This window comes from Anopheles nili, chromosome 3, assembly GCF_943737925.1.
Source record: "Anopheles nili chromosome 3, idAnoNiliSN_F5_01, whole genome shotgun sequence".
In the NCBI taxonomy this organism is placed as follows: Eukaryota; Metazoa; Arthropoda; class Insecta; order Diptera; family Culicidae; genus Anopheles; species Anopheles nili.
In genome coordinates, this window is record NC_071292.1 from 40,149,740 (window position 1) to 40,171,162 (window position 21,423).

A 21,423-nucleotide genomic window follows, 5' to 3' on the forward strand; every position below is an offset into this window, starting at 1 on the left:
GCGCACCATTTTCCATTCTCACTTGATCCATCAAAATCTTCCATCTTTCCGTTAACCATCCCGGAGCTACGAGCGGGGGTTGTACGTCGTGTATGGGGGTTTTATTCTACCATCACGCGCCTTTGTTTCCAGGCTTTCCTGTTATGATCTTTATTCATTCTTCATTTTTTGTTTGTTTGTTTTAATTCGCTCGCTAAACCGTTTTCCCCGCCAGTCCTGCTGCTTGTATACAAAATTTGATACGATAAAAATAGTCTGCTTTTATTGATCGATCCCTCGGTTTCTTTCCTAGCTTTGCCTAACTTTTCCTCCTTCTTTACCTTCCCACGGAGGATCTGCTAATTTACGGGGTCCTCTTTTTAATTACGCCTAATAATATGTATGCATGTGTTACTACTTATGAATTTCCGACTCTTGAGTTACTTTCTCTCTTTTCCATTCGTGCTTTTCTCTCTCGCACTCGTTTTTTTTTCATTTATTGTAACTCTACACATCCCTTCTGAGTCCTACTCCGTCGTTGATTTTCCCTTTCCCATTTCCATTCCATCGTTTTTTTTTTGTTTTTGGTGTACGTACCTAGGTGGAGAAATCAGACGAAAACAGAAGCTTCGGATCACTCGGAGGATCACGCGAGCACGCCTTTCCTTCACTAGGCTCACTTGCGTTTTTTTTTCACTTTCTTTTTGACAATTTAGCTAAGTGTTGCACACCCCGCCCGCTACACGAACAATTCCATATGTGTTTCTGTGTGGCAGCGTTTCGGGGGCATTTAAAATTAATTTGGATTTCCGTTGCTTCTCATTTTCGTAGCGTTCGCTATCACATTGGCATCGTCGGAGCACGGCCCAACCAGTGCTCGCAGGAGGAGTAGGTTCTTGCTGTCCTCCCACGCGGTGCAGAACGAGCCCCCGTTTGCTATAAGCCGAGCCGGCAAAGCGCGCGGCGTTCCATCGTGCGTACGGTAATTGATTTGATGCGCGACAAAAAATGGGTATAAAAAAAACAAAACACAGAGCCATTTTAGCGGGGGCGAGAGCCTAAGCGTCCAGAGACGGAATAGTTGGAAGTATCCTGTACCAGGCCATTCGGGAAATGGCACATATTTTCATTACATAAAATGCCTATAAGATACGTAATAAGCAGCAACTCAAGACAGTGCAGTTAAGAAGGTGCAACACGTTGATGAATTCAATTCAGCTTAAAAAAATATGCATGTATGTATATATGTATATATAGATAAGACAAAAAATAACAACCTTTTTCTTTTTTCCTTTTTTTTCACCATTCGTCCGCCTGTTCGCAGCCCACCCATCCTTGTTGAGGGGACGCGAGACGGGACACATTCCGTTAATCTCAAAAAAGACGAGAGAAAAGTCGGCTTTTCGGAACATGCGCCGGAGGCCGATGCGAATTGATCAGTTGACTTTTGTTTGTGAGTTCGATTTGCGTCGATTTCTGGCGTGTGATCATGGAGGGAAGGGGGGGGGGGGGGGTGCGTGTGACTTTGCTAGTAGTAATTTGTTGGTTTTGGTTTTGTTGGTGTGATTTGTTTTGCTTTCCTAATGAAATGTTTAATTTTCTACCCAGCCTTTTCTGGTGCACTGCAGTCTAGTCGCGTTCCCGTGTGTTTTTCTTCTTCTTCTTCTGTTTCTCTTCGTAAAATATCGTGTAAAAATTGAGAACCATCCGTGTGTTTGTGTCCTTCCTTCCTTCCCCCTCTCTACCAGTAGCTACGCGTTTTCCATTTCCGAAATTCAATGCACCATCCCCCCAATCACCGTGGCTCATTGGTGCGAGAGAGAGAGGGCTACGGTAAGGGCTGACTGGGGGAATTCCCACCCACAGCAGAGCAGCGCCCCTTTTTGACTTCCTCCCGGCGAGAGAGACAAGGACACTGCCGCAGCTATCAGAACTCAGAAGCGATTCTCGTCGCCTGCGGCTCACAGAATATATTTATATGTATACACACAATACCACATTTGCCATTGAGGTGAAAAAACTGGAGATTGGTAAGAAGGGGGGAGGGAGGTTTTGCCTGTTTCATTGTTTGCTTGAGTGTTCGCGTCTGTTGCGTTTAGCTGTTTTGCTATTGCGGCCTTTTGCTACTACTTCCAACCACATATACATAGTTTAGTTAGTTTTACCAATAATTATTATCTGTTACATGTAATATATTATTTAGCTTCCCTACATCTTTATACGTTGCCGTTCGCTCCCGCCAGAGCACTAATATCTATTTTGGATGCATTTGGTTAGCTTCCCCCCGTCTGCGTGCGCGCACTCGCCCCTTTGCCGTCTCTCTTCCGCTAGTGTACACACCCAAAGCTGCAAGAGCATTCACGGGGTTTTCCGGCCGGTCTCTTGTCCCGAAGAGGAGTATCCCCCAAATGTTGCGTCCCCAACAAAATGCCCCTCCGTCAGTCGTTATTGCTCCGAGCAGGAGCAGCAGCAAAACCCTGCTCGGTAGCTCGCCGCCGATGCAGCGAGTATTGCAGCATTCCAGGCGTACCACAGGAGTTAAAATATTCCGAAAACGCGCACTTCCCTTTCAAAGAGCGACGAGAAAAAACGGAAAAAGAGTGATTCGACCCCCGGAGGACGATGTGTAATTGCTGCCAGTAGGCCCGCGGCGTATCTTTAATTCGTTTTTCTTGGGATCACCTGTTGTTAAACCCCCACCGGAGTGAGGTTAGTGATCGCGATCGTCGCACACGATTCAATACTGCAGCACCATCGGCAATAGCACCCGGAGGACCACAACCTTCACTTTTTCTGCTGCCACTCCCAACCCCCGGGGTCCCTTCCCTGCTGCGCGCGTCCTGTAATTGTCGTCCTCCCGCCGCCTCGCGCGTTTAGTGTGTGTTGATTTTGTGTTTTTTGTTTTATTAATTATTATTAATTAGGTTAAAATTAGACTTAATGCCACTTCTATAATAATGTACAACAACAGTAACTTTTCTTCTGGCGCTTTTCGGAGGTCATATTCATCTCTCGGACGACGGTGGCAAACACTTCGTTCACGTTGATGCGATCTTTAGCGGATGCTTCGATGAACGGACAGTCCCACTGCTCCGCTAGGGCGTTACCTGTTCGGGAGTAGAACGTAAAAAGGGACAAGAATGTTAGAGCACGCCATCAACTTGCAGTGTGGAAGAGAGAAAATCTGTCCAAGCCTCCACCGAATTCCTGCCAGAAGGGCGAATCGTCACTCCGTAGTACAAACATCCTTGTGTCCGGTGGCGAGTGATGGTGTTTCACGTCAACGATGAGATTCTCGACAAAGGAAACCTCATTTACCGTGAAACTAGGACGACAAGAAGCGCATTGTTTAGCGCCACGTAATCGTAAAACACGACAACACCACCCGGTAATTCCCTTTCGCCGGCAGGGCTAAAATACACACGACTGCTAAACTGACTGACTGTTCGGATTTTCGCGAGCGAGCTAACTGCCTGGTGAAAGTTACTCAGCCGTAGGTTAGGCATCATGTTGTTGTCCGCCGTTAGAACAACCGACTTTTCTTCTCCACCCTCTATGTTACGAACCGGCGAAAACGGGGTGAAAGAATGCCATTTCGGTTCTAGGTGCTGAGGTACTTCGAAACAAATCGAAGGTAAAACCTGTACAACGCTCTCTTCCCAACATCGTTTACAAAATAGCGGATGAGAGCGTTCCGGAAGTAGACCGCACATCGAGCTAGTAGTACCCCCAGTACATCCATTTCGGCGAAATGGCATTTCCGAAACCGAAAATAGACACGTATTTAGCTTCATATTTCAGTATAAATGGAAGCGGTAAGTGACATGCTTGCCGTTTGGTAAAGGTCCGGAAAAAGAAAGCCTTTTACTTTGCCAATTTATGTGGCGGTTTTTTTCTCTACCCGTACAAAAACATCCTTCAACACCGTTAAGATGTCGTGGGCAAAATGAAACACGATAAATTGATTGTGTTAATCGATTCTCGAGGTGGACGTTTATGGTAGGCAAATTTAATTAGCCCAAACATAGCCAGTACTGCCAGTTATTTCTAACCCATCTTTAATGAGGATACAGCCTCTGGTGGAGCTATTTTGTTGTTGCATTTTACTAATTTTCTCATTTTATTGTACCACCAGCTCTGTTTCCTCAAGCGTCGACTCTAAATTACGATTTTTAAAAGAGTTTCGCTTTCTTCGAGTCAGCGGTAGGGAGGAAAATACATTTTAACTCTCGCTGGTGCCCTCCAGTATATTTTTCACACCCATGCTTTCTAGACAAGACGATTGCTATGGCACTAGTAGAGCACGCGCTTGAGGCAACCATCGTGAGGATATTTATAACAGATAGTGACTAAAAATTTGCTGCCATTTTTGTGTTGTTGTCTGCCGTGTGTTGTACAGCTTGAGTCACGGAAACTTAATTTAGCTGCTGGTTGTGCTACAAACTGAGAGCAATGCTAGATGAAACTAATTTTGCGCACAGCAAGGATCACTAACTGTTTTAGCAGGTCTCCAGAGGGTAAGCTTATCGGAAAAAAAAAATATTTATATAGAGTACAGCGCAGCTAGAGGTAGCTTTCCTTGAAAGAATCCCATACATGGCAAACCAGTCACAGGTGGATTGGGGCTCTGTGTGTTAGGAGATTTGTGAGCTGAACGAACAATGGGCTAAAGTTGGCTGAAAACGTCGCCACGAACATGCCATATCGCGGAAGGCATGACGACTTGACGCCTTGATGGACGACAACAACGCACAAGGCGCACCATCGGAAAGGGAAATAAAAACCGGTTGGGCGTTTTGAATTTTCGAGGCTCAATGTCCAACAATCACTCCCACGTACTCCCACCGGAAGCGTTAGCCTGGCTGGGTGACGTTGTGATTAGAGCTGTGTTTTTTTTTCATTGTGGCCCGTGCGTGCCCGGGATTCGTATGGATACTGCTGCTGCAGCATAAAAAAACAATTTAGCCAACCCCGCACCAGGGGCACATTTACTCTACTCACCTTCGGCCGTTGAAACTTCTCTTTGGCAATCTAAATCTAGCTTATTGGCGACTAGGAGGATTGGTGCTGGTTGACTACCTTTCACACGACTGATCACATTTCTCATACTCGCGATATCCTGCGCAAAAAAAAGAAAGAAGAACGCCACATGAAGAAATGGGTATGTTAAGTAGTTGGCAATTGTTGAATAGGGGTGTCGATGTTTGACTTTTCAGTTGAATCTTTTAGTAAGCATGCATGCTTGATAGCTTTTGCTTTACGTTGTTGCAATTACAACGTAAATCTCGAGAAGTACTTGTACTATCGCAAGACCACACACATGCAAGAGAAACTGTATCGTTGAAAGCGCACAATTTGTTGTGTCATATCGAAGTAAAATACTCCAAATCATAGATCTATCCCAACGAGACACTTTAGCAACGACGAGAGGAAGCAATTGAAAGGTGTTTACTGCACATGGTTTCGCATGTTTATGTTCGCCGTTTTTATCGGTGACAAATTTGATGAATACCATTATGCACCATCATATAATTGATGTGCTTCCTCCGGCTCGATAAGAGTCACCGACATCGTCTCGCCGTTGCAGACGAATGAAGCATAATCGCGAGCATAGACGAGGAAACTAATGGTGCATAAGCATATTCAGCGGAATCAGCAAATGCGATGTTTTATGCATTTTGTCTGAGTGTCGTCAAATGCGTGGATGGGGGGGGGGGGGGGGGGGCAGGTTTACTAGGAGGAGATGTTTACATGTAATGAAAAGAGTCCCCATTCTGGACGCATTGCTGCACTACTGCTGCTTCGTTAAAAACAGCGCTCAAATATAATCGCACAGTTGCTGAATACTCAGCTTAAAGCATCATTTGTACGAGGTAACAATGAACCTACCTGAAATGTCTGATGATTTGTTAAAGAATACATAACGATAAAGCCATGCCCGTTTTTAATGTACAAATCTCGCATTGACGCGAACTGCTCAGTGCCAGCTGTATCTAGAATTTCCAGGACGCAAGGAGAATTGTCCACCTGCAAGTAAAAGGGAAGATGAATTAAATTCATTAGTGAATGGGTTCATTTATATGTCGTTTTTTTAATGTTCATTTTTACCGTTAGCCAACATTTTTAATGGCAACAAATGATTAAATGTATGATATGTATTCCAACAAGAAAAATATATTAATACCCAGCGATTGAGCTGTGTCTCTAGAAACTCTCACTGACTAGCGCATAGCGGATGAAAGGATGTACACAAATATTTTACTTCTATTGCCTACAATCACACTCAAACAAAATTCGAACAAAATTTAACCTATATTAAAACAAGATTGATAAAAATATACGCGGATTCCATGCAATCCAGTTGAATTCCCCAGCTTGCAATCCCAATGAAAATAAATATGATACAAATAAACTCATCTTATTCGTAATGGCAAGGAGTTGTTTAAAGTGAAAGATAAAATTAGGGCACTATAAGCTTCTGTTGCATTTGATTGTATGTGGTAGTCACCCTCTTCAGTTTGAATGTATCTTTTTTTACTGGTGTACCACATATGTAACACGACAAAATTTTCTGTATGAGGACATTCCGTTTGAAGAGCCCGTTTCAAGAGTTTTTCACTTTTTATTTCAACATCCATAGTAGCACTAGCGAAGCAATCTTATTGGCACACTTAAATTAAGTTTTTTAGGCAAACGGAAAGGATGTGCTCGAACAAAGCTATGACTATTGCACATATTAGTATTTTTATATTCAACTCCTATATAAGCAATTAGACTAACGATCTGCTACAATGTAGAATTTTCAGTCATCCTGCCACAGTGTACTATTTAAAAATAAGATACGCTTCCAATTTTCATTTCAATTATTTTAGGTATTCGTACTTCAAAACGCAGTTTGTGGTGTACAAGTACCATTCGATTATGAATGATACAAGACAGCTAAGCAATTCCATAATGGATTAATGCGTTTTGGAAATCCCCACGCAGAAGATAAATACGAAACCAAAAACATCCTATCGGTATTCAACTTTACATTTAAGTTCAGCAATTGAGAATCCACGAGCTTTCCAACGGTTCGGTGTTATTTTGTTTGAAACCACTTTGCTTCTACGATTACTGTTGAGGTAGGTCAGGAAGGACGTTACGAAATGTCCAATGGGCGATTAGAAGCTTGATAGATATGATCTGGAAAAATCCAGTATTAATGCTATATTTATGTACCCTCCAAAAATAGCCTAGAAACGGAGGCCGCCCTTTTTAAGCTCGGATGTTCGAATGACAAAGAAGTCAAGGATGGTCTTATCGTGCAAACGACCTGATCCAAACTATTTGGCGACCACTTCAACAGCCTTGAGAGGTCCGAGAAGTTCGAAAGATATGGCTTTCAAGCAATACGGGAAATCCTGGGTATCCCCAAGGATGATAGCACTAAAATGCGCCAGAGTCTCGAGGTCGAGGTAACTCGTGTTGCAACTCGTTCAACAACGCAGCCGCCGCGCTATCATTACGTTACCAAATTGCAGGAAAATCTGGTCGGCCGGTCAATGTGTTTCATTGATTAGTTTATATCTTATCGTGATTAGTTAGCGCTCCCATTGCCAACAAGTTGCACTATAAATGGTGCGGGAGCAATCCCGACGTTCATTCGGTAACAGTCCTCACACTGGCAGCATGCATTTTCTGGCAATATTTACAGCAGCATTGTGTGGAGCAGCAGTCGGTGAGTTTTTTTGCTTTGGTTCTAGAGAAATGGTGGCCTGAGATGGGCTCGTTTGGAACGACAGTTCGCTAATACACTTAATTAATCCTTGTGTGCCTGTGTGTTTTCCTTACTAGCACTACCAAGTGCTAGACCTAGCAATGCGATTGAGACGTTGTTCAACGATGGAAATGGTGGACGCATCGTGGGAGGACACGAGATCGACATCACCACTGTACCTTTCCAGGTGTCCGTTCAGTTTTATAATGTCCATTTTTGCGGTGGTTCAATCATCGCCAAACAATGGGTTTTAACTGCTGGTCATTGTGCGGGTTCCTCAAACAACCCCAAATTGAGTGTCCGAGTAGGAAGCATTTACCACGACCATGGCGGACAGGTGGTGAACGTGCGAGAATCAATCCAACATCCGCTGTATGACGGAAATACAATCGATTATGATTTCTCGCTGTTAAAATTAGACCAACGTTTGGCGTTTTCGAGGAGTGTAGTCGCTATTTCGCTCCCAGTGCAAGATGAGTTCTTTCAGGACGGAACACTGTGCCTGGTTAGTGGCTGGGGTGACACACTTAACGTGGTTGAATCAAATAATCCACTACGAGCGACGGATGTACCGCTTGTTAATGATGCCATTTGCCAGACCGCGTACATGTCATTTGGTACTATTACGGAACGGATGATCTGCGCCGGATATCAAACAGGAGGACAGGACGCATGCCAGGGAGACTCTGGTGGGCCACTGGTTTTCGAGAATAAATTAGTGGGAGTTGTTTCTTGGGGTAAAGGATGCGCTGAGGTCAACTATCCGGGAATATATGGTCGCGTGGCATCAATCCGCTCATGGATCAAGGAAGTGAGCGATGTGTAGCATAGGTTATAGACGTTTCGAGTGTTCGTTATAGAGCCTGCAATTCGTTAACATACTCCTCTGCAATGGAGTTAATACTCTTCGAAGTACAAGTGATTTGTAAATTACACAATAATAGGCGACAGTGTGATTAGAAATTGCATGATGTGTGTCTAAATCGTCCAATAAACTGTAGCAATGACATGTGCTTGATAATGTAATGTGAAAAGAGAATACAATCAGCGATAAGTCAACCAATTATACACGTTCTATTTTTGTAAAGACATATGCGTATGGAACAAATTTAAATACCAACGATACGACAATGTGACGGCTGGTATTCTTCTTCACCACGCGTCCAAACACGCGTGCTTCGTGCAAGGCGGAGATTTATATATGAAAAAAAGGTTCGAATGCAAGTGGAAGCATGCACGGATCATTAATCCACACATCAACGACATATTCTGATTTGTTTGAAGAGAAAAAATGCTACCTATTTATAGGCTGCTTTTTATAGGCTATTTATAGACAAGCTTGCGGTCATGCACAACAGCATAATGTTTTGTTCAGTTTTAATTTTTAAATAAAAACTATTCCTCGTACCAAATGAAACCGAACACGTGATAATAGAAAATAGTAGCATTTGCAATTTTCCAATCCACAGCAGAGTGAATTGGCGAAAGTGTGAATATATTTCAGCTAAACTTGTGCAAATTCGTGCTTTCGCTCCTTTGGTTTTGCACCTTACTATACTTTTTGTGCCTGAAAGTACCCAAATCGCCTCTTGTTATTGCTTTATTTGATTGTAAATTCTTTGAGTAATGTAACTTTTTCACTTTTTTTTTAAACAAACTTGCCATCATCCACGGTGTGCTGCTCCGTGACTATTGTCGTGTCATTCACCAAGGATGGAGCCGCCGGTTGGTTTCGTTCTATCTATCGTTTCCCCTTTCTATAAGCGGAAACGACAACCCGTCACTGCGACATGATGTGATCGTGTGTGAAATATTGAACACGACGACTTTATCGCTTCTTCTCAGGCTTTGGCCACAGGACTAACCGACCGAGCAGAACCGACCTCGGGGCTCGCATCGCAAAGCCGCCACTGACGGACGGACGGAGGAAATATTCTTCTGGTTATTTATTCCGTTTATTGACATTTATGTATTCTGACCGCTTGGCTAGTCACCCACCCTCTTCCGGTATGGAATCGTCAGTCTTACCGACAATTTAACGTATGTTGAGCGACCGGTTCGGCTTGCACCACACATCAAATCCAGATACCCAGATATCCAGATCAATTGGAGCTCTTGTCCGTTTGTAGCATCATTCATTATTTTCGTTTGTTGTGTGAGTGAGGTAGATTTGTTTATTATTTTTATCACTATGAAAATAAGATAACTCAATTTGCGCTGGAACTCCATTAAATTTCATTAAAACAGCTAACCTTTTTGCAACGTTTGCTTTATGTCGATCTCCGGGCATAAAGAGTAGGTCAAAAATTAACACTACATTTACAACATGCCGAAAAGTTATGATAGCAAAATGTTATACATTGATCGCTCCAAAATATTCTAAAGCACCATGGGAAAGCCTCGCTTACCCGGCACGGATACCCAATCATTCAATTGATAATGTGCACATAACGCTCTGCTCGTGAAATTTTACCGTTCTGCTTCACTGGCGTTTCCATTGGTAATGATTGCTGAACGCCAGTCACTTTCACATCGCTATCGAAGCGTGTCCAACAGAACAATGCCCTTGAAAACATCGAAATCATACAAAACCACACATCCGCTCATTCATTCGCAAAGTTAGAGCATCCATTAAAATATGCCTTTATTGCCCCTCCCGATCAGAACGAAGCTTCGTTTGTTCTCCATTAAAATTATGTTACCAATTTACTGACATATGACATGAGTGGAACAAACAAATCTACCAACATGTGCTGCCAAATCTTCATGTATATTTAAGGATATAATATCCCGATAGGACGGACTATATCCACGCACATATCAGGTTACGATCGGTGGCTCCGAAATAGACGTGTTATTGCCTAGCAAAGTAGTGTGCTCTACACATTAGCGTTGAGCAAAAATCCACAATATAGTCTGCGTCATGTTGGCGAAGGTCGACAACTCATCGACTGACTGACTGCAAGTCGCAAAGTGGCCACAGATCGCCAGCATGTGGCGATCCGTGTGTATGTGCAGCTTTCTGTGAACTTCGTATCGACCAACTGGTCAACACTGACGAGAGAGAGAAAGAGAGAGAGAGAGAGAGAATGATCATACTAGATCTTTCACTCTAGCTCACATCAACAGTCTCTCTTCCGCTGGCTTACGAGATCTCCAACAAACGATCGCGTTTGGCTGACACTCGGCAGCACCACACAACACAGTTCGCAATTGAAGTGTTTTGCGCACATGTTTAGCGACTGGTGGGCAATAATACTACCACCTCCTTGCGAGGGAAGTAGCCGCGTACAATGGTGCAAGGGAGCGCCAACGATAATCTCCTTTTCTCATGGCACTCACTCACTTACGACGCGTCACGAGCATATCTCACATGCATGATTCATCGGTCCAATATTCCCCACGACGGCATGCGTTGAGATTTCAGTAAAAATTTAAAAAATTAGTGTTAATAATACTGAAACACACTAAGCTGCATTTCAATGAATGCATTTCAATGAATCGTACAAAATGTCTGTACCGAAGTCTTCGTGAACAAAGAAACTGGTCATCATAGCTGGTAATGATAACAACACCCACGTAAAGCCGTGTAACAGTCTGCACAAATTGTCAGAAATTCCGCACCTGATGCAATGATTCATAATCTCGGTGAGTATAGGTAACTTACTTTCGTCAGAGTTTTCCACGTTTATCATTTGGGCAATATTTCAGCATGTTATCTCGGTTGTATCACATCCACGCACGAATAATTGTATTAGAGACCATATTCCAGAACGTTTAATCATAATTTCCGTTCAACGTTCATATGATATAGAAAGCTGCTAACCATTGGACATTTCGAAACGAATAGCGTAAAGTTTCTTCAATTACATTTAACTCAATGCAATTTGCGTGCGAAAAAGAGACGCGTAAAAATCAAACAATCAATGATACAAAACTGTGCATCCTGCTGTGTAGTTTCACCATTTGGGTAAAGCCTATCAGCGTGTTGACCATGACATGACAGCGACGATTGAGCCTACTCGGGACCACACAACCCTCAACAAATTGCCCTGGGGGAGAGTCGTTGCAGCACCTTCTATAAAACAAACTCAGCACACAACACAGCGGCAGTTGCTGGAGGTGAAACTACTAATTTTAAGTCTCGATCGCCAAATCGCTTGAGCTTAACACATTGCTTCAAACGGATGTAAATACGGGCAAGAAACCATTAAAACTACAAGACGAAAATTGTTTTTGGGGTGTCGACTTCATCACACTGTAGAAATTCATATATTTCCAATGAAGTCGCTGTAAGTAACGTCCTATGTCGCTAAATTCGAGGCTCTCTTTGAGCACACTTGCAATCGATTATTTTTAAGAACCAAAAGCAGATATCGATGAAATGGCCATGCTACATCACTGGCTTACGGCATTCCAAATTTAGTCGCAAAAATGTTGGAAAACCACGGTGATGTACACTGGCATCAATACGGACGAATTAGGTACATCAAGAAAACGAAAACAAACCATTTAAGTGAGGAATTACGTTTGGCAATGTTTCACTTCTCCACAAGGCGAAGGAATCTAAGGGCTGGTTTAAATTGCACTTTATTGACTCCTTTTGCACAGTACTGGCGTTTGAGTGTAAAAATGACACTTTTTCAGCCCAAGAGACACAAGAACTCGCACATACAAAGCAGCGGAATATATTTTCTACGAGCTTATACGTGTGGTGAAATTTTCGGACTGCCGATTAGCCAATGAATGAGCAAGTTCTATCCCGCAGTATTTTTGTTTAACCCATCCGTTGAGGAGGCAACAATTTGTTACACGATCTCAAACATGCACCCTCCCTAGACCTGCTAAACATGGTGACGCATTTCAACACTCTCACTCTACTCAGCTCAGCCACAGCTCAACAGCTTTGCACCATGATTTCATGCTGCTGCTCTAAAATTTTATCTAAAATGGGACATAATTCCCTCCCATTGGCCTTCTTTGCTACACCGCGACCAGCGAATGCAGCGAAAGTAGCATGATAAGATCGATGAAAAGTGGGAACTCTAGTGCCAACACCACATCCACCAGACTTAACCAGTGCGCAGTAGTTTCCATCCAACGGGAAATTGAGGATTTTTCCTTGCGCGATGTGAACGGATAAATGAAAAAATAATAATAATACAAAGTAAAAGAGAATAAAGACCTCTGGGGAACAATTTCAACCTTCTTCTCCCAATTTCTATTTTAAAATGTTGCTTGATATTTTTTTAAAAATACACGGTTTTTGCTGGCACATCCGGAAACATGCTAGTGAATTGTTAATATAACAGATATTATGTGGTTGACATGCTGTCGATCATCTTCAGCTCTAACGGAAAATGTATCAAAACAAATATTTTGTATCGCATTACAGTTGAAACCTCTTCGGGAATTCCTAATCATAATACTAAGAAAGAGGAAAAAACGAGAGAGCTTGAATTAAAATTAACGAATGATCTAAACTATGAACTAGAAATCAAATGATCAGCAATATCCATGGACCAATATCTCTAGGTCGAAGCATGTAAAAAAAGTTACCTACACTATCATTGCATGTTTCATTAAGTTACCTACACTATCCATAAAGATTTTTTTCAAGTGTTCAAATAATTCAAAAAACATATATAAATGTTAAACATGTCGATAGAAATAAGAAAACATAACGTTTGTTTTTTTCTTAATTTTTAAGAGACCGAAAATTTCAGTTTGCTATTCGTTAGACGTTTTTTAAGAAATTTTTTAAATGTGACTATTGATGTAAACTTCACAGTATTTTTTCTTACATAAGTTTACGATAGTTACAATATCAAAATGCTAACATAATCAAACATTTTCATCCCTAACAATGCAGGCAGTTCCTACAATTCCAGAAGTGTACTCCAGACATTGCTCAAAACCCCAGGGCTGAATGAAACCTTGCGTTTCGCTTTCTTCACTTCTATTCTCCGGTCGTATCGTGGGCTGTTTTCGCTTCGCATCAAACTGTGCCGATCGCTTTCGTCAGTCGTCGTGGGGTTCCTTATCTCATGCTACGGAGGGAATTTTCTCTGCTATTGAGAGAGATGGAAATCCAAGCAATGAAAATCAATTTCACCGATGGGTAGCCACGGAGAAATTTATTCAAAGTTGTTAGCTTGCAACCTGTGCCTTCGTTTGCTTGAAACAACTAAATCATGAGGGGAGGTTCACCGTGGTGTTCAGGTTTAACTGTGCTCTAATGAATCTACGCATAGGATTTCCCGATCCCAAACTATCGATCAGTCATGCAAATAGAAGCAAAAAGCAAGCCAAGGCCGATGGGCTAATCTTGCAAATAAAAATGTCCTTGATTGAAAATATCAACTCAACATTTGCTGAACATTTAACAATAAAGTTTGAAAGTTTTATGATATTTCTTATTTCGTTGCCATCGTAATGTTCACATCCCTATGATGCAACATGTAAGTATAGAAAGTATAGAAGTATAAACCTATTGTGGTACATGAGGGTGTTATTTCAGATCACGGTAACATATGCAGTACTTTATAAGCGACGAGAAACCTTATAGCATAGCAAACTATAGCAGCGCAGCGCACTCAAAACGGGTCGAAATTATTCCTCACAAATCGATTCTGCTAAGAGGGTGCTAAGGCTGAAGTGGCAACTTATTGGCACGTAGAAAACACGATAACGTTGTAGTTGTTATGTCTGAGCTAATTTCAATTATATTTGTCAACTGTGAGCCAAGCAGCTCTCAATAATTAACAGAAACCCTACTAATTCATGCATTTGCCCTTAGGTTGCAGTTTACGATGATTAGTGCGCCAAAGCGTTTAGCTAGAATTTAGAGCATGCACCACACTGTGTGGCACTTGGTAGAAATGCCGCCGAAAAGTCAATGATTCAATACATACTCAACAATGGTTCATCAAAAGATAACCAATATTCAGTTCTTCAAAAGATAACCAAATATCAGCATTCGAATAAGAAGCAAATGATAACAAAAATGCGGTACAAAAAACACAACGTTTCAACAACATTTCTCTACAAGACCACACAAAACAGTGAAAATTACAAGCTACATAATGAAGCACGTTACCAGTATCCACCGGCACTCGTTCTTCGCGTGTATTTTCTTTGCTGTAGTTGGCTTTACCGGAAGAGCATAATTTTATTCGTCTTGCTAGCGATGGAAATCCGTTACGTGGCTCCACGTTACACTTAGGTGCCAGTTTTTCCTACCAGCTTCCCTGGGTAGGCGTTCAACCTACAGCAGTATAAAAATGGTGCGGAGTCCAAACAGCGGCATGGTCAATTGGAATATTGTACCCACTGGCGCACGCTACCAACATTGTCAAGGTATTGCTGGTTTGGCCTACGCGCGAGGCTCATTGTCTGATACTCACACGGTGACGGTGACGCCCGTCTCCCACCCATTTTCCTTGGCTTCGTCGTGCAGTTTCATGCAAGGTGAGACAGCGCTCCAGCTGTTTTCGCACGTTGCAATTAAACTTGTCTGCTAGGCAGGCAGTGTGTCGCTTAAGACTACTAATGAAATACAGATAGCAGAACCATTTGGGAACGCATGGTGCGATGAAGGAAAACAAAGAGACGAAATGCTGTTTGTAACAAACGCATCGGTATTGTGAAGTAAAATATGTCGTAAAGCTTATGAAAATCACTTTTCATCGCCATGGCAGCTGCTGCTACAATGTCACTACCACACTGAAGACTCTTGCTTATCCTACCATGTTAAACTACAAATCGCAAGGCACATTTCAAGAAATAGAACGCGTTATATACACACATTATCGTACCATACACAACAAAAATTTTAGTAAAAATTCTTGTAAAAAATTACACTGATGACTTGTATGAATTATTTCAGTTCTTTGCAAATTTATCATGGACTGGGTAAAAACATACCGTCACCGATATGATAGGGTTCTTATTGAATACTCGAACTTTTTTTCTTATGATTCTCGATGGCCTTATCGTTAGGAAGAATAGTAAGCTACTTAAAAATCACAACATACTAATGGAAAGCAGTCAGAGCGGCATGTGAGTTTCAATCATCGTTCAATATCGCATTTATTAACGATAGTTCATAAAGTTATTTGAATTCACCTTCTGAGTTGACAGTCTTTGTTGGATCTAGTCTACCTATTACTGTATTCATTCATTTGAGGATAAGAATTTTTTTTGCAATACAATGTACTGTTACAGTTATTTTTGATACTGTTATCTTAGATGCTAATAATAATGATCCATTGATAAGCAGCAGGCTTGCGATGTGGTGTGCCTGCTCAATTTATTGTGTAAAACTCATGTAGACACTTATCTTGTTAAATGACTCATATTATTAAAACGGCAATTGAATACGATCCTGACAAGATTGATTCTTTATTACTTCATCATGTATAAAAAGAGTATTATTTTTTTATACTGAATCCATAAAAAAATATTTGAACACACTGAAGAACAAATAAAATATAATCACAACTCATGCCTGCAACTCATGTGATTACTATAATGTAATAAAAAGTAGGTAACGTAACAAGTAATATCATTACATATCGATGTATTTCGATAGTCTATAAGCTAAAACATGTTTTATGACATTACAGCTAAAGAGTGAAAGTAGACCTTATTTTGCATTTTCACTTGTGTGTATTGTCCTATTTTTAGAAACGCTTCTAAAAGAACAAGTACATCATTGCTATCCAGTCATCTTAATGCAATTATATAGACATCAATTACCGAGGAGCAAGCCTACAAGCAAATATATTAACGCCCTAGTAAGCAATTCCCAAAGAGCTTGCGCTCATTTCCACAAATTCATTTTCTACCCAAACCAGCCAATCCTGAATGACAAGCTAATGGAATGCACCCCTCCTGATATGAAAAATAGGCAGCAAATTCTAAAGCGCTCAACCACAAAAAGCACACTGCGCGAACACGGAAAGTGCGCTATAAAATGGGAAAAAAAGGAAAAGTTCACCATCGAACACCAAACACATACAACACACTGCTGAGCCGAACAGTTGCGGCAAAGGATTGAAGTGCTTTTGGGAGCTGCTAGCTTATGAGTTCGATAAACTCTGCTGCTCTGAAACATTTACAACACAACCAGCGCTCGAACTAGCGAGACCAACTCTACTTCCCCCAGTAGCATTACTAGAAGGATGATGATAGACTCGTCCAGAAACCTCCCGTCCACCGAACGACCACAATAGTGCACAAAGAAGGTGAAAGGCATTAAGTTGTATAGTGTCGACGTCTCCAGGGCTAGGTAGCGACGAATACCGCACCTCTCCGAGCCAGAAGCATGCTTTATTCCGCGCTACGCTTTAGGTTCACAAATTGGCAAGCAGCCAGAATTTTAATGAGCGAGTGATACGCGTTTCCTTCGACGTTCTACAAATAGGGAAACCTCTCAAGCTTCGAGAATATTAATCGAAACGCTTTTTGGGCTCTCACTACAAACCGCAGTAGAAGCAATTGATGCACTTGTGAATAAAAGCTTCGGCAGTCTGGCATAGATCGAATGAAAGAACATTTGTGCAGTGTCAACAGGCTGTATGAAACTTTCGTCCATTTGGGCAATACCTTCTTAAACTTAATCCATATTTTGCTAACAACACTAAAAAAACCTGAGCTCCACACAGAGAAATCGTAAATGTGTTTATGAGGAATTACGAAAGCGATAAGAATCTTAATTAATCCTCCGCCAACGATTCCATTCTCCGAATTTCTTCGCTCTCGGGGTTTCCTATTTATCCAGTATCGGGTTATCGTCTACCTCTAGAGGTCTTTGGCTTCTTCTGCTCACTCGGAAGTACGAAGCAATCGAGTTGCTGTTGTAAGAAACCCATTATTCACTTAGTCGAATGGGAGAAGAAATATCAGAAACGACGCAACTTCTGGCATGATGACAGTCAATAACTACTGACAATACAAATTAACGAACGAATGAACTCTTACAAATCCGTTGTTTGTAATTTCGTTTGTCTGATTTGCCGGATGTCGTCCAAAATCCACATTGTAAGAATAAGCAATTTTGCAGAGAGACATGCAGTGTTCACATTAAAGTGTTCACATTTGCATCACATAAAAGTGTTCATCTTGTATTTCGACATTAACTTCTCCCATTCTGAAGAGTTTGAGACCCGGATATATATCGTTCTTAAACGTCATGCGCTTTGAATCCTGATTCATTTTGAAAATAAACTAATTTTATGTTATACTTGAAATTGAAATTTTAAATGTAGCAAACATGCTGGAGTATATTGCACGACCACACAAACAGCAGGAGAGGAAGTTTTGGTTGCACTCTGCGTTCTGCCACCATTTTACTGCACTGATGACTAATTCCGATGCCTTAGCTTCGAGGACGATATGCATGCGTGCGGTTTGTAGGAATTCTAAAAGAGAAAACATTGTCCGTTCGTCATGGCATCGCGATGCGTTAGTTTTATTTATAAAACTATCCCGGCTCTAAAACCCAAAGCCTTTCACACACATGCAGTGATATAAGCTGACATGTGTACGTTCCTCGGAGAGTGCAACACGCTAAAGCTGCAGCCAGGTTTGTCAAGAGTTACGCATCGTGCCATCGTTTCTGTATTGTTTCTATAAACGTTACATTTCATAAGGCATTTGATATCTTCAACAAAGCATTGATGTAGAACATATGAAAATTCAAATAAATCGCAAATACTCAATATATCATCTCAATCAATTGCAGCTGAAATGTATAATGGATATTTGATATATTATATTATGAAACAAATATGTATACATTATCTATATCGTATACAAAATATGCAAATACAAATTTCGTACTACAAATTTGGGATACGTTACTACAAAAAATAAAAGGAGTCTTAAAGACTTAAAGTCTTAGACTTTGAAACATTTCGGTAGTAAAGATTTATCTTAATGCATACTTGGTGGCAAAACAACCGCATTAATGAAAAAAAAAACACCAAAGTTAATCATTTCAAAATTGTAAATAACGTACTCGTAAATATGCACCCTTCAACTAAGGATATTTTGTATGATCCAGAAAAAATAGGGGCTCAATTTTCTTGAAGCTATAGCTGGGTCATGTGATTCACAGAGCCACACAAATTCCCAAAATTAATATTTAATCGTAGGAATGGCAACATATACACGTGAAAGAAGGAATGTGGAGAGTTGCATGATGACAAGTAACCCAGACATTATTATCAAGTATATGAAAAGAGGTTATTTGATTGTATTAAGGAGTTTGCATACATTAATAACTTGTGAAAAAAAATGTAAAAAGTGTTAAGATACTCAAAGATTTGTTGTTCATATGACATTCGTGTCATGTACTTACCTCAATCTCTTTTCGGTAGAAATCCTCAATGGTGGGATCGTACTTCTCTATAAAACATCCAGAGACAAACTGCACCGTGAGGGCCGACTTTCCGACACCTCCGGAACCGAGGACGACGACCTTGAATTCACGCATTTTTGGCGATACCTTGAGTCCTCAGTAGTACTCCGCCAATAACAAACAGGTTGCCACAAACAGTGTGCTGTTCTTATTTCCTCCGCCGTTGATGATGCAATTCAACACTAGCCTGTTCAGCTTGCTCAATTAAAACGATATGATCACCCTGTAAAACATACAGGTGAATTAGGACCTTCTCCTATTGGCTTCTTTCGCAATACTATACAAACGAGACTCGACTAAATCTAGTGCATTACTAGCGCGGCTTTTGTCGTCACATCAATTACTTTCTTTTTTGTTTGTTTAAAAACGCCCTAACAGAATGCCACTTTACAGCGCAATCTTCCTGGCACAACCAAGAGCTTTCTTGGTCACCCTTTTAAACGCACAAACCAATGCAACCGGATTTACGACACTGGAAAACACTCACGTACATATACCAAACACACATACACACATAAAAACACACACATATGTATATTCAGATGATAACACAATAAAGACGACGTTGCCGGATGATCGAATGTACGCTGTTGATCTTACGGCATATTATGCCGTTGAAAACGATTGATCTCGTCAGGGAATAACACTGCCGATTCTGTTTAAAAACGGAGACACTTTCGACACATGTATACGTCACTGCCCATTTATGTAAATTCCGCTCCCGATCATACTCTCAGATGATACTATCCGTTTGACACTGATAGCAACCACGCTGACACAACACGATTCCGATCGATGAGAAAGAACAGCGGTCACAGAACGAATGCCTTTGCAAAACTGGAGTAACGCGTCTAACAAGCTATGTAATACGAGTGATAAGACGATCTTTGTCGTCCGTTCACATTGCCAGGGTATTATGTACCATTATAAGAAACGATTATGTGTTGCTCGATACTTCTTCACTTTCCCGTACACTAAGGGTAGTTTATACGACCGATATGATCATGTTGCGAGATCCTTTTAAAATGACAAAGATCCTAGAGACCGCAAGAACGCCCGTCACACAAATTGTAGCTATGGAAAGATTGCGTTTCGTTTGATTTGAGCACGATTGAGACGCTTGAGCAATACGGTATCACGATTGAGCCGTTAGTAAGAGATGCGGAACATAACAACAACAAAAAACAATAGGCCTCTTTTTTGTTTGCGGAATATCGAGTTCTCTACTCGCCGCGACTAACACTACTACCCTTTTAGTTTACTCTGCGCGAAATAGGGCTTATTCTGCACTGAGCATTGAATTTGGATAGACCATACGAGACAGACAGTTGTTTATGTTTTGTTGCGTAGCACGCGCAAACACTATTGCACTTGCTGCTGGTTGTCTGATTGTGGCCGTATGGCGTTTGTGTTTCTAATTTTTTCCGTGACGACAGCCGCCGACTGCATTCTAACTATCCTATTCACATCCCATGTATGAACCTCCACCTTCGACTCACTACCAGCAGACTAACCCTCCGAAAATGATTAGAAGACAGGAAGCATAATTTGTGTTTCCTCTGTGTAAGTGCAGGAGAAGGTGTGCAATCCAGCAAAGGTTGCTTTTCAGTTTCAATGCTTCTATTGGCTGCTGCTGTAATACCTGTAACATAGAAACGAAGCAAGTTTAAGATCAATTGGAAATAACCACGATGAGTAGACCATTTAAAATTTAAAATGCATTTTAAAAAATCTTTACCTCACTCTCTTTACTAACACTCTTAATATTCCATTTGGTAGTATGTTAGAGACATTAGGAGAATTGCAAAATGATGCAATTTATCCCTGAATCTCAAGAACGGTATAATTGAAGCGAGGATTGCGCGAACAAGTGAATCTCATTTTCAAACTCCTGCCGCTAGTGAGGTTTCTTTATCTCTCCGACGTCGCTCAAACGTCAGCAAGCACGAAGAACACAAGAAATAGAAATCAAACAAGCTGAGCGCATTGATAACGCGTCCGTTTCAGAAAAAAAACATGGGATGGCACTGGGTGATTCCAGTGGTGGCTGGCAAGTGGGTGGGGGGAGGGGGGAGGGGCTTATTGAAGAAGATTTATTTTTCAGTTCCAGACAAATGTTCATATTGATTGTGCATGGTGCTTTTGTGCATAGAAAGTGATAAAAGAGGTGTATTGCAAATGTAAGTTGTAAACGTGGAAACAATTAGCAAACGACGATACTTTCATTTATGACTCGTTTTCAAATTTACCACATTCCATC

General features: G+C 41.3%; 1 protein-coding gene across 1 annotated transcript; it reads right to left on the minus strand.

Moving 5' to 3' along the window:
* Positions 1 to 383: 383 nt before the first annotated feature.
* LOC128725942 (ras-related protein Rap-2a) lies at positions 384 to 19,238 on the minus strand. The gene is made up of 4 exons (XM_053819715.1): positions 19,104 to 19,238; positions 5,869 to 6,006; positions 4,981 to 5,098; positions 384 to 3,086 (listed from the first exon to the last, which is right to left on the minus strand). Exons 1-4 carry the CDS (start codon positions 19,236 to 19,238, stop codon positions 2,929 to 2,931), a joined length of 549 nt encoding a protein of 182 aa, XP_053675690.1. The 3' UTR covers positions 384 to 2,928.
* Positions 19,239 to 21,423: the final 2,185 nt, after the last annotated feature.